The sequence below is a fragment of the Alosa sapidissima genome, chromosome 6, assembly GCF_018492685.1.
Source record: "Alosa sapidissima isolate fAloSap1 chromosome 6, fAloSap1.pri, whole genome shotgun sequence".
Classification (NCBI taxonomy): domain Eukaryota; kingdom Metazoa; phylum Chordata; class Actinopteri; order Clupeiformes; family Clupeidae; genus Alosa; species Alosa sapidissima.
The window spans coordinates 8,000,955-8,013,390 of NC_055962.1; the positions used below are offsets into that span (position 1 = coordinate 8,000,955).

At 42.4% G+C, this 12,436-nt stretch overlaps 1 protein-coding gene across 1 annotated transcript in view; it reads right to left on the reverse strand.

Annotated features, from left to right (window-relative positions):
• Positions 1 to 1,614: 1,614 nt before the first annotated feature.
• fig4a (FIG4 phosphoinositide 5-phosphatase a) overlaps positions 1,615 to 12,436 on the reverse strand; it is a 91,122-nt gene continuing 80,300 nt past the window's right edge. Inside the window, 1 exon segment of the mRNA XM_042094376.1 lies at positions 1,615 to 2,954. Within this exon segment, the coding sequence (XP_041950310.1) occupies positions 2,777 to 2,954 (178 nt within the window). The 3' untranslated portion in view covers positions 1,615 to 2,776.

Here is a 12,436-nt window from a genome sequence, read left to right on the forward strand (position 1 = left end):
TACTTTGTATTGTGCGGTGTCTGTTTGGCCCTTAAAAAGTCACTTTTAAAGGCCGTAAAGTGACCAAAATACAGCAGGTAGGCTAATACAGCAATCATCATGTGTTCCTGAGTGTGTGTGTGTGTCTACCTGTTGCATCTCTATCTGTTTATAGCACTCCAGATGTCCTTTCTCAGAACGTACCGCTACTACCCAGGATCGGTTCAGCCTGAACTTCTTGCTTTCACTTGTTCCCTTTCCCCTCTCACAGCACTACGCAGGTCTAGAGCCCCACAAGCTGTCTGAAAACCGACAGATAGCACACACACATCTTGAGACTGACAGTCTTAGGTTAACCCTTACAAGCCAGGATCATAGGTCCTTCTGGATAGTAGAAACATATGCCATCAACACTGGCTAACACTTCAACCCTGCTTTATGAATGTAACTCAACCACGTCATAATTTTTTCAAGGTCCATGCTGTAGGCCAAAAGTTGTCAGTAGTGATCAGGCTCCCATAATAAAGGTTGTTATATGTTGTGTTGTCTCACCTGAAATTGTCATAACTGTGTAATGATGACGTTCTACAGGATGCCATTTTCATTAGGCAAAGGTACCACAAAGACTGCAGAATGGGTAAAGTGAAGAGGGAAACCAGCAATACCTGATGGTTAAGGCTACCGCAACATACATCTGCCACCTCAAACTTGGGCTTGAAACTCACACACACACACACACACACAGACAGACTGGTAGAACTGATATTAAACTGTATGTACATTGTATGCACATTAACAAAAGCTTAATAAACATCTCAGTGACATAAACCAGAGACAGAGAGACAACTGATAACACTTTAATCCTTTATGGATACCGACTTTAAGTCAAGTGCTGCTGGCTTCCATGGGATAGACCTGAATGAGCAAATCGAAGGCCACAGACTGCGGTGTGTTTGAGGTCAGCTCTGTTGTTACATGATTGGGCATTTGAGGTGTTTGTGTGACAGAGCGCCGTGTCAGCACTGTGTTTGTGTGTGCATGTGTGTGTGTGTTTGAGAGTCTCTGTAGTATCAGCTGTGTGTGTGTGGGTGTGGGTATGGGAGTGTGTAGGGCTTGGAGTGTGTGTGTGTGTGTGTTTTCTATGAGCCATTCTCAGCATGAAAGCACCTTCCACCCACTGGTCACTGTTCAACCACTGATATCCTAGCAACCAGGGTCACCTGCACTTTATTGCACTCGGGGGGGTGGGGGGCTGAAAGAGAGAGAGAGAATAAAGGAAGAGAGAGACTAGGGGAAGAGAGAGAATAAGGGAAGAGAGAGACTAGGGGAGGGAGAGATAGGGGAGAGAGGGAGAAAGAGAGAATTGAATTGATAGAGACATACTGCAGCAGAATGGGGGAGGGGATGAGTGTTCAACATTACCTATCAGTACGACAAATTATGGCAAAGGCATCACAACAGCCTACACAGACACCAGAACAGCATAGCAAGGTGAGTAGTTAAGAGTAAGAGAGGGTGAATGAGAGAGAGATACAGGGAGAGGGAGACAGAGAAAGAGGGAGACAGAAAGAGAGAGAGACAGAGTGAATGAGATGGGGGTTGGGGTGCTACAATGAAATACATAGGAGACAGAGAAACAGTAGTTTGATCAAAATTAACTTTAATAAATAGGATATTAACACTGAACGACCTTTCATACACATGAACTTGGGACAAAATGAGAGCAACTATTTAAAACAAGGCATACAGTTGGTCATACTGCTTATGGTCCAATCAGCTTTGAATAAAAAAAAACAAAATCCAAAACAAAATTACACTTCATTTGAATCATAAAAACGTTTCTGTTTTTCTTTCAACAACGAGTAGTAAAACAACTTTAAAATTCAACAAAATCAACTTAATAAAGTTTTAATAATTTCTAAACATGATCAACTGAACATAAAGGGGGGAAAAGTCAAAGCAAAGAAAACCAGGCTCAAATAAAATACAAATAAAGACATCTTTATCTTAAAAAACCTCCCAAAATGCATTTTTGTCCCAGTTAGTATATTACAGTGCGGAGGGTCACTCTGTGTGTATTATGGGATGGAATTGGAGTGTGGCTCAGAACATACAGACTAAACACAATACTAATTGAACCGCACGGTTTAATATGCTCACCACCGCATGGAATGTTCAGATGGCGGACAGTGATCGAATGCCCATTAAAATGCCTCCAATGCTTCTGGTAATTGGTCTTTCAAAGGCCTACTTCAGACGCTGGCTCATCCAGTCTCTGTCTCTATCTGGCGCTCGCATACATGCACGCACACACACACACACACGTGCACACACACAATTTTAAAAGCTGAGCTATGCATAAAGTAAATGTGGTGGCCTTCAGAGTCTCTGGGGAGAGGAAGACTGCAGGAAAATGACTGTTTATTCATGTTCCCGTGTTGTGTTGAACTTGTTAACATCCAGCCGTTTCTCATGGTGTGCATGTGTGCATAACATGTCTTGATGTACCCGTGGTACCTGAGCTGTGTGTGTATGTGGTTTTGTGTGTGTGTGTTACATGTATTGGTTCTTGATGCACTCCCATTATATGAGCTGTGTGTGTGCCTTTGTGTGTAACATGCATCAGTTCTTGATGTACTCCCGGTATATGAGCTGTGTGTGTGTGTGTTTTCTACATGTATCGGTTCTTGATGTACTCCCAATACATGAGCTGTGTGTATGTGTGTGTGTGTGTTCTACATGTATCGGTTCTTGATGTACTCCTGATACATGAGCTGTGTGTATGTGTGTGTGTGTTCTACATGTATCGGTTCTTGATGTACTCCCGATACATGAGCATGTCCTCTCTGCACAGGCTCCTGATGCTTCCGCGGCTGGCGTGGACGTGCGCCTCAAACAGCTCCTGGCTCTCTGCACACACACGCGGCACACACACCTCATAGATGCTGTCGCTAGAGAAGTAAGACACCGGGGCTCTGTAGGGTCAACACACACACACACACACACAAACACAGTTTAATTTCAGCATGAGTCAATGGATAAATACTTTTTAAAAACTTATAGACAGATAAGGACTGAGATATACTGGCTTCAATGCACTTCCTGTGTCTGCTCGGTGCATTGGTCGTGGTCGTCCTCCGTGATGTGTTCATAGATTCAGTTCTCACATGGACGCTAGGAGCAGTAGTATAGACACAGTGCATGGACGCTAGGAGCAGTAGTATAGACACAGTGCATGAACGCTAGGCGCAGCAGTATAGACGCAGTGCATGACTGTGGTCTGGTGAACAGGGTTCTAAATTAACACCCGCCAACCCGCCAAATGCGGGTTAAAATTCATTTTGGCGGGTGTTAATAAAAACTTACTAGCCAGTTTGGCCGGTGATGCATGAGGCATTACATGCATGATACATAAGGCTCTGTTTTCGGTCATATATCCCCCGGCAGTACTTCCTACATTTCCCATGACCACTGTGCCGTAATGCTACGTCGGCTGCACGCAGTTTGCAGTGAAACCAGCGCGAGAGACCATGGAAACGAACGGAGCGTCTACCAGAAAACACAAGGAATTAGAAGAACGAACGGAGCCAGAGCAGGGAGCATAGACTGAAAGAGGAGGGAGTTAAGGAAGCCAGTAAATTAAAGTAAAAAGTACCTAACACATGTACATAACACAAATACATAATGCATTACAATATATTAACGCAATTAACGCATTGTGTTTACTTATTTCCTTTGTGGGGGGCTGATGTCATGTAACGGAGGCCGCAAAACCTGAAGCAGCAAGATCGTTTATTTTATTGTGGAGTTAGCTGAAGATGGAACGTGAGGAGCTTGTAAGCGAAAATTTTCAGTTTTAAAAAGGTAGCCTGATCAGTTATCACCACCACCACACACATCACGCACTGTGCGTATAGGGCACCAAGAGACAGAGGAGGGACCAACATTTAGCCAATAAATAGTAGCTGTACTGCAAACTGTTTTCCCTCTTGTTAGAGAAAGTATACAATGTCAACATGCACCAACAGCATGTTACATAAAGATGATTTTTCGGGTCCTCTCTATAAAGATCCAACTTGAACATAGGCCCTATGCTACTCAATTTAATTGAGAACGCGTCTGAGTGCGCAGGAGAGGGAGAGAAAACGAGTGGCAGGTTCTAGCTGGCTTGTCATTGTTGATGATAATTGATATCTCCTTTTTATTAAGTTAAGATTAAACTAAATGCGGCAGTGGTTGGGACAGACTTACGGGGGCGAGAATAAGAATGAAGCAGGGCTAAGACATACAAACTGTCTGTGAACAAACCGACAGACAAGTAGACAGACAGACAATCCAAACCAAAGTGATAGAGAGATGTAATGTACACAGAGATCGGGGCTGTGGGCTAAACATGACTGTTCTCCATGGGTCTACTGCTTGCTATCCTTTTTTGGGAGATGACAAGAGAGCCAACGGCACAGAAGTGACAGAACCAAACCAGAGTATCACGCCACACACGCACACACTCACAATGCCCGTTAAGACCCACAGCTTCTAGTATCAGAGTGTGTGTGTGTGTGTGTGTGTGTGGCAAAAACATGGAGTGTCTCCTCTCAGTGCTAGGATCTGCACCTAGGTCTCTCTCAAACACACACACACACACACACAGACACATATAAGGTACATACTGTGCGTTTGAGCAACAGGTTGATGTCCCTGCCTGCAATTCCCTCAACCCAGCTGATCAACATGTCCAGGACATTCCACATAAAGAGGAGGAGTAGTGTGCACAACCTCGCTCTCTCTCTCTTTCTCTCCCTTACACACACTCACACAGTGTGTCATTCACACCTCAGAACTTCCCGGTAAGAAGATGCGCCTGGCATAGTTTAGTTAAAATGAACCATTATACACACACACACACACACACACACTTTCTCGCACTCTCAACCACCAATGTTCAATGTTTACTTGGCAACAGGTTTATTTCCACATCTTCCTCTAAGAAGACCCATATTCCATCCACTCATTCCAGTTCGAAAACATGCCTTCTGGATTCAAATTCTAATTTTTGTCTGGCATGGCCAGCACAGCTACACAAGCTCACTGGTACGGCAGACCTCTCCGGTGCCATTATCACACCAATAAAAACAGTACAAAAACACTCCCACAAGAAGGTCCATTCTATCCTCAGCTCGGCGATGACACACGGGCCAATTTACTGAACACGGCTGCAGGGCACAGACATGACTGGGTTTCATAATGCACATGACTGGATGTGGGCAATAATGTGCCTGCTGAGGATTGTTGAGGATAATTGAAGTTCTCCAGATTAAAAAAGAAAATGTTGTCTAATATCAATGGGCAAGAGGACAAACACGTAGAGTGCTGAAGATGAATGTTCTCCATACATACAAACAAACAAACAAACTCTCTCTCCCGCTCATACTGAATGCACGCACGCACGCACGCAAAGGGTCGGGTACCCGATGGGTACCCGCATAAATGTTGCTCAAACGGGTGGATTGTGACATTCACAGGCGGGGGTGTGGGCTGATAAGGAACAATATTTGTATGTCTAAATTACCGTTACTACATCACAAATATGTGTTTTAGTCAACGATAGCCTACGACCTTTGACCATTACGTCACTACTGCGACTTTTGATTTCTTTGATGCATCTCCTACAAATAGCTCTGTTTGTGATGCTCAGGTTGCATTTTTTCTTGTAATATTAATAGGTCTATTTGTGTAATGTTCTGATGCAGCAAGCTTTGTGATTTGGTTCGTTATTGTAAGATTTAGCACTAATGCAAAGTGTTAAAGAAAAATGCAAAAATAAAGGTATCGATGGTGAATCGCGCAAAAGAAAGCGCACGTTAGGCTATATTGTTCATTAGTTTAAGTTTTAGATTGACAGATTAGTGCTGTTTGTCAAAGCACTTATCACTGGGCAAAGGATTGTCCCCACAAAAATGAACAGGCAAAATGAACAGAAGATATTGAGAAGTTAACACAAGATATAGATGAGTGTAACATAACTTTGTTTTCAAAGGATTCATTGTCTGACTCGGGAATATTCATGATGGAGGCTTTGGGATCAGCTGTCCTTGACACAGCCTGTACCAGAACTGTATGTGGAGAAAAATGGCTTAATCATTATGTAGCTGGATTACAACAGAGTGCGTTAGCCAAACTACAGACCAAAGACAGTACAAGATCATTCCGGTTTGGTGATGGCAGAGTTGTCCAGAGCCAAAGAAATCTGTGGAGACTGAAGAAGTGTGTTTACGGACTAGCAGACGCTTCTCTTTATTGGTACAGTAAAGTGAAAGACACTATGTATCAATTGGGAGCTGTACTGTCACAAGTTGACCCAGCAGTATTCTACTGGCTGGATGATTCCTGTAATGTCATGGGAGTTCTTGCTTGCCATGTGGATGACTTTATCTGGGGAGGTTCAGAAATGTTCTCCACAACAGTCATACCACGCTTGAAAGCAGCTTTCCAAGTAGGCCGAGAAGAGCACAACACCTTCAACTACATTGGAATAGAGTTCAATTCTTTGAATGATGAGATACAGGTACAACAAAGTACTTACAGTGGGCATCGCTTTCAAATGGCCACTTCAGTCGCGCATTACGAGGCGTGAAGCTGCGTAAAGCTTTAGTACCACTTTCAGCCACTGTGCGTCGCTCTGCCACTGTACATCGCTCTGCCTGCCGCCCCTTCTGAAAAAGCTCGATTTACCTCGATTTAGGCTACTTGGTTATGGCTTAAGGCTTGACTACTGGTAACGAAAATCGAAATCAAAATTTGCTGTCTACATTATTGTCAGTGTTGGGGTAACGCAACTACGCAAATCAAAACAGTGGTGTGATAATTGAGCCAGTAGAGAAATAACTGTTCAGAATTAATCTGTAGCCTTGGGTAGGCTTCTGCGACGTTTTTAACAGGCTACGCTATAGAGGCTTAGACAACTATGACCCACGTTTTGGTTTCGTAAATTAATTTACCCTACTTTTTGACTGCAATGTAGTCAATTGACTGCTTGACATGTCATTTTTATTTTTCTGTACAATAAACAAATACATCTGCTTTATGCCGCAGAATTACATTCATATTTGGAACTTACATAGGCCTAGTCTAGGGCTGGGATAAACGATTATTTTTTTAAAACGATTAATCTAGCGATTATTTTTTCGATGCATCAATTAATCTAACGATTCATTTTTTCAGTCCGATTCGATTTCGATTCGATTCGATTCGATTATCGATTATCTCCCCATTAATTAACTAATAGCAACTTATACATGTTTATTTACATATCTGAATGAAAAAACATGAATTCTTTAAAGGTGCCATGTGTAATGTCCGCCAAAAAATCAATTCATACTCCACATTCCATAAAAGATGGGGCAGTATACCTCCAGAAAGTGAGTTGGTCTACCCTAGAGTAACAACCGAGACACGTGTATTGCAGTTTGGCTGGCGGTTATGTTGCCCGCATACCGCCTCCCATGGCCGAAACTGGTATTATGACACCTGTCGGGCTGTGGCTAGTAATTTAGGTTGATCTCTCTGCAGCACTATACCTTGTCATTTTTTTAATGACATCATCGCCCTTATTTCTTCTCATTCTTTTGATGCGTGTAGCTCATTTTTTGGATATTTTTACCTCAATTCTTACACATGGCACCTTTAACATTGCAATATATGTTTATTGCTCTTAAGATTCCAAAATAAAAGACTGAAGTGCAAGTAACTACAAGTGCAAAGTAATGTATTCTTAGTCAGAGGTAGCATTCAATAAAGTTCAGTAGGCTAGTGTATGTCTAATTGAGTGCGTCATTTTAAGACGTTCGTGTGGGAATCATGTGTGGATGCAATTCATAACGTAGTTCAAATAACAGTTCGTACTTCTCCTTTGGACAAGCACTTGAGTCTTGAAAACACTTTTCCATTTCCATCGGGATTTTGCAAACAGAGTCAATAAAATGAGCCCTGCATGAGCAATACAAGCAGCTGCAAGTAAGCATGCTAAACCTGACATCCAAACAGTATTCTAACGTTAGCTTTGAGATAGGGCTACTGCTTGATTGCATAGGCCTACCGTAACTTAACTTCGTTTAGTCTCCTCAGTGTACTATGTTGTGATAAGACCTTAGCAGAGTTTACTTTAACTTTAATGCAGCGGTTTTGAACAAATTTGCGCAGCATGGTCACGATGCTAAGCGGATTTAATAGCAATGTAGCCCACTGTGTTCTATGCAGTGCTTCTATGTGGCAACAACAATCCTTCAACAATCGTGAATATTTTGTTAAATGCACATGCAGAGGAGGAGCAGCGGGCTCATTACGAGAGAGAGCGGGCGGGGCGAGGAAAGGCTGTGTGAGTAAAAAGTGCAGCTCAATGATTGATCTCAATTATTTGATCTTATCTTTAATTTAAATAGCAAGCCTACAACATAGAACATCAATGTGTGGTGGCCGGTTTTGATTTCGTGGTGCCCAGCCACAGATTAGTCAATGTATCGAAAACACTGAAGGTGTAAAATTAAAAATATTTAGCAGCACACGTTATGCTTGACGAATCGACGCTCATATTTTGCGTCGACGTCATCGATTACATCGACGCGTTGTCCCAGCCCTAGCCTAGTCCAATGCATCGTTACACTACGTTAGTGTTTCCCAAAACCATAGTAGCAACGAACGTTTGCAACCACTATCGTAAAGTTGTGTAGTTACAACTACACCTCTCAACCTGTGGTAGAATGCTAGTAGAAGCATAATTCCAGGGATCTTCATGTCAAAGACGTCACTGACGCCAGTTATTTGTTTGCAAATTAATAATTATAAATATATTTAGGTTTCTAATTGATATTTACACTTCTAACCACCATACATCCATATTTTAAAATGCCCAACGCAGAAAATACATAAATTAAAAGTCAATTTGCAGCCATGTGCACGTAAGTAAAAAAGTCACACACCTGCAGATAATAATAAGGTGGTGCGCACTTTTTGACGAGTCAGCTGAGAATATAGCCTTTGATTTTCATGGAGGGGGGGGGGGGGGGGGGGGGGGGGGGTGTCCTTGTTAGTTTACGCAAACCAAGCCAAGAAGGCGGATTCTGATTTTGATAATATGATCTGCACAAAAGATAAACTTAGGTAAACAACGATGTCAATATTGTTGTCAAAATCTTAACCCAGATTCGAACTCTTGGACAGGGGACTGGTAACTGCTGTGCAACGGTGGCGGTCATCTGCCGGCCTTAACGCAATGCGCCACAGAAGTATGTTCAGGTGCCTGTTCACGTGCTACTAAACGTCATTAACCACCTTAGTCCAGACTACTGAAGTTTGGAAACTATCATGGTCCAAACTTACAGTACTATGTAAGTACGACAGTTTTGGGAAACAGTCGTAACTTACATGTTGGTTAGTTGAACGATGCATCCTGTTAGTAAAAAGCTAACCTCCGTAGTTGTACGGGAAACGCACCCCATGTAGGCCATTAGCAATCTGTTATATTTATTTTATGAAGCCTACACAGTAGATCACATGCCACATTCTCACTTTCAATAGACAGATGCAATAGCCATTGGTCAAGTATTGAGTATAAAGCAATTAAGATAGTACCCTATACAAAAAATACTTCATACTATCAAAAAAAAAAAAATCACAAAACACTGGACTAAATATCGTAGGCACAGGAGAAACTTGTACATCCATTGGCCCGTGGGGAGATCACATGCCAGTTTCCTCTCCCTTCAGTGCTATGACTCGTTCGGCTGTGAGCTTGTTTTGCCAAAAAAAACTCTATTGCAGATATCAATGCGTCTTCGTTCATGGGTTTGGCCTTACAGCAGAGGCTTAGACAACTATGACCCACATTTTGGTTTCATAATTTGCCCTACTTATTGACTGCAATGTAGTCAATTGACTGCTTGACCGGTTATTTTTATTTTTCTGTACAATAAACAAATACATCTGCTTTATGCCGCAGAATTACGCACTTGACCAGCCTATAGAACGGGCACATTTTGGAGAGAATAGAGAATGTACACACGCAAGAATCTGTAGGCTATTTGTGGCTGGTTACCAGCAAACAATGTTTAATGCATTAACTCAAGACATCAAACCTTTTCTAAACAATACAAACAGAAAGGATGCAGCAGGCAGCAAATATAGAAGAGTAATTTGCAGTGGAAGAACAAAATGATGAATGAAGCCCAAAGATATGAAGGCATATCTGGCAAGTTGTTATTTTTTGAAGACGTAAATGGTTGGGCTATAGGCCTAGTTTGCAAGTAGGAGACATAAAGCGTGAGCATGCCACACTATCCACAGCTGTGGTAGCGGGGGGTAGGAGGATTACTGTTAGCGCAGGATTTATATAGAATTCTTCAACAGAAGGCCTGCCTCGAATGCAGGATTGCCCAAAAAAAAGGCTTGCCGTTGGTTTGCGCAGCCTACAGTAAGTAGGTCTTAGTGAGTTAGGAGTCCTCTAGACTTCTTTTAAGCTGTCTCAGAGGTGGAAAGTTGCGTTCGTTGGGGGCAGGGCCGGATTAACAATTCATAGACCCTTGAGAACAAATGTCTCTCCCCTGCGCATGAAGCTGTTTGCGTGTTGTAGGCTAGATTTGCGTGAGTTCTTTCTATCTGCTTTACTTTTGTGAGTTACGACCACCTAGGCTATGTTATAGACGTTCTATGAGGTACCAGTGTTTAGCTGTGTCACAAAACAATAAGCTTTGTCAGACTACTTTTAAAATGATATTCAGGGATATATACATTTTAAACATTCGAGACTGAAGACCCGACAAAGCCTTGTGAATTCTTCAGATGGGAAGTGTCAGGAATTTTCATACGAGAGACGCTCTCATTGGTGGTTAGTATATGGAGTAGGGAATTGACAGCAACATATCCAATCACATTATGAGAGATGCTGAATTTAACAGAAACTGCGATGTTTGATTTTAAATTAATATAAATTTAGCCGGGACTGTAAGCTGGCACACGTGGGTGCTCGATGTTTCAGTGGGTGCCCGAGAGACATTGCATCCAGTCAGAGCTACTCAGCGAGAGTCTCCTCAAAGAAACTGACATGTTGAGGTCAAAGATTGGCCAAATTCTATGGGTCGCAAGACACAACAAGGCCGGATGTAATGTGTGATGTATCCATCCTGGCCTCCAGTACAAAACATGCAACTGTTTAGACTCTGCACTGTGCAAATAAACTGATCAGGAAACTAAAATCTGATGAAGTGACCTTGAAGTTCCAGCACCTAGGAAAAGATCCATGAAACTAGTAGTGTTCAGTGATTCTTCAATGGGCAACCTTCCAGACTGAAGGTACTGAGGGTGGGCATCTAATCCTGCTCATGGGAGAAAATGGAAGATTCTCACCTATATGCTGGCAATCAAGAAGAATCAGAAGGGTGGTCAGAAGTACTTTGGCAGGAGCTCTTGCAGACGGCATTGACAATGCAATATTCTTATCTACACTGTACTCCGAACTTACTGTAGGTGACTGCAAACACAGAGGTCTACCTATTGTATGTGTAACTGACAATCAGTCATTGCTTGATGCTGTCAAGTCCACAAAATCAGTCACTGAAAAGCGACTGCGTCTTGAAATCAGCAATATCAAGGAGCTCCTTCATTCTGGAACCATTCAACACATCATGTGGTCAGCTACCAAAGAACAACTCGCTGACTGCTTGAAAAAGAAAGGAACATCAGCACTTGTCCTGCTGAGGGCTCTCAGCGAAGGTGTATGGCGACTTAAAGAATGAGAGGACTAAATAAGAAATTAAAGGGACTGATGTTATATGTTTGACATAGAGTTTTGATTACTTAACAGTTCAGTTGAAATAAGGAACTATGTTGTTTTCTTTAAAGAAAAATGGGGAGTTTGTTTAGTGTAAATGCGCATGTGTGAGCGCGGGGCAGGCAGCCGTATAGAGAAACAATACCAGTGCTGTATGTGTAGAAAGTGTTCCAGTAAAGTTAAATGTTTTGTACCCTTCGTTGTCATTTATTTGAGTTAACAGCTGCAACTCATCAACTCTCTATCTATCTATCGCTCTCTCTCTCTCTCACACACACACACACACACACCTGCAGACACCCTCCTCTCTCTCCCTCATGAACAAACACACACACAGACCTAATAGACACCTCTCTCTCTTACTCTTACACACCCACACACACCTGCACAGACACGACCCTCTCTCTCCCTCATGAACAAACACACACTACACCATCTGAATCAAACAATGTTCCATTCAATTCAGATGCAAATGCTATTTTCTGCCCAGCTAACGACTAAAACGCTGTTGTTAGGCAGTTTTAGATGCTGTGGTCTCCTGTCTTCCCATTATAGTTGTGGACAGACAAATGGAAGCAGAAAGAGCATGCCCACCAGGTAAACCTGCCTAAAATATGAAATGGACACACACACACA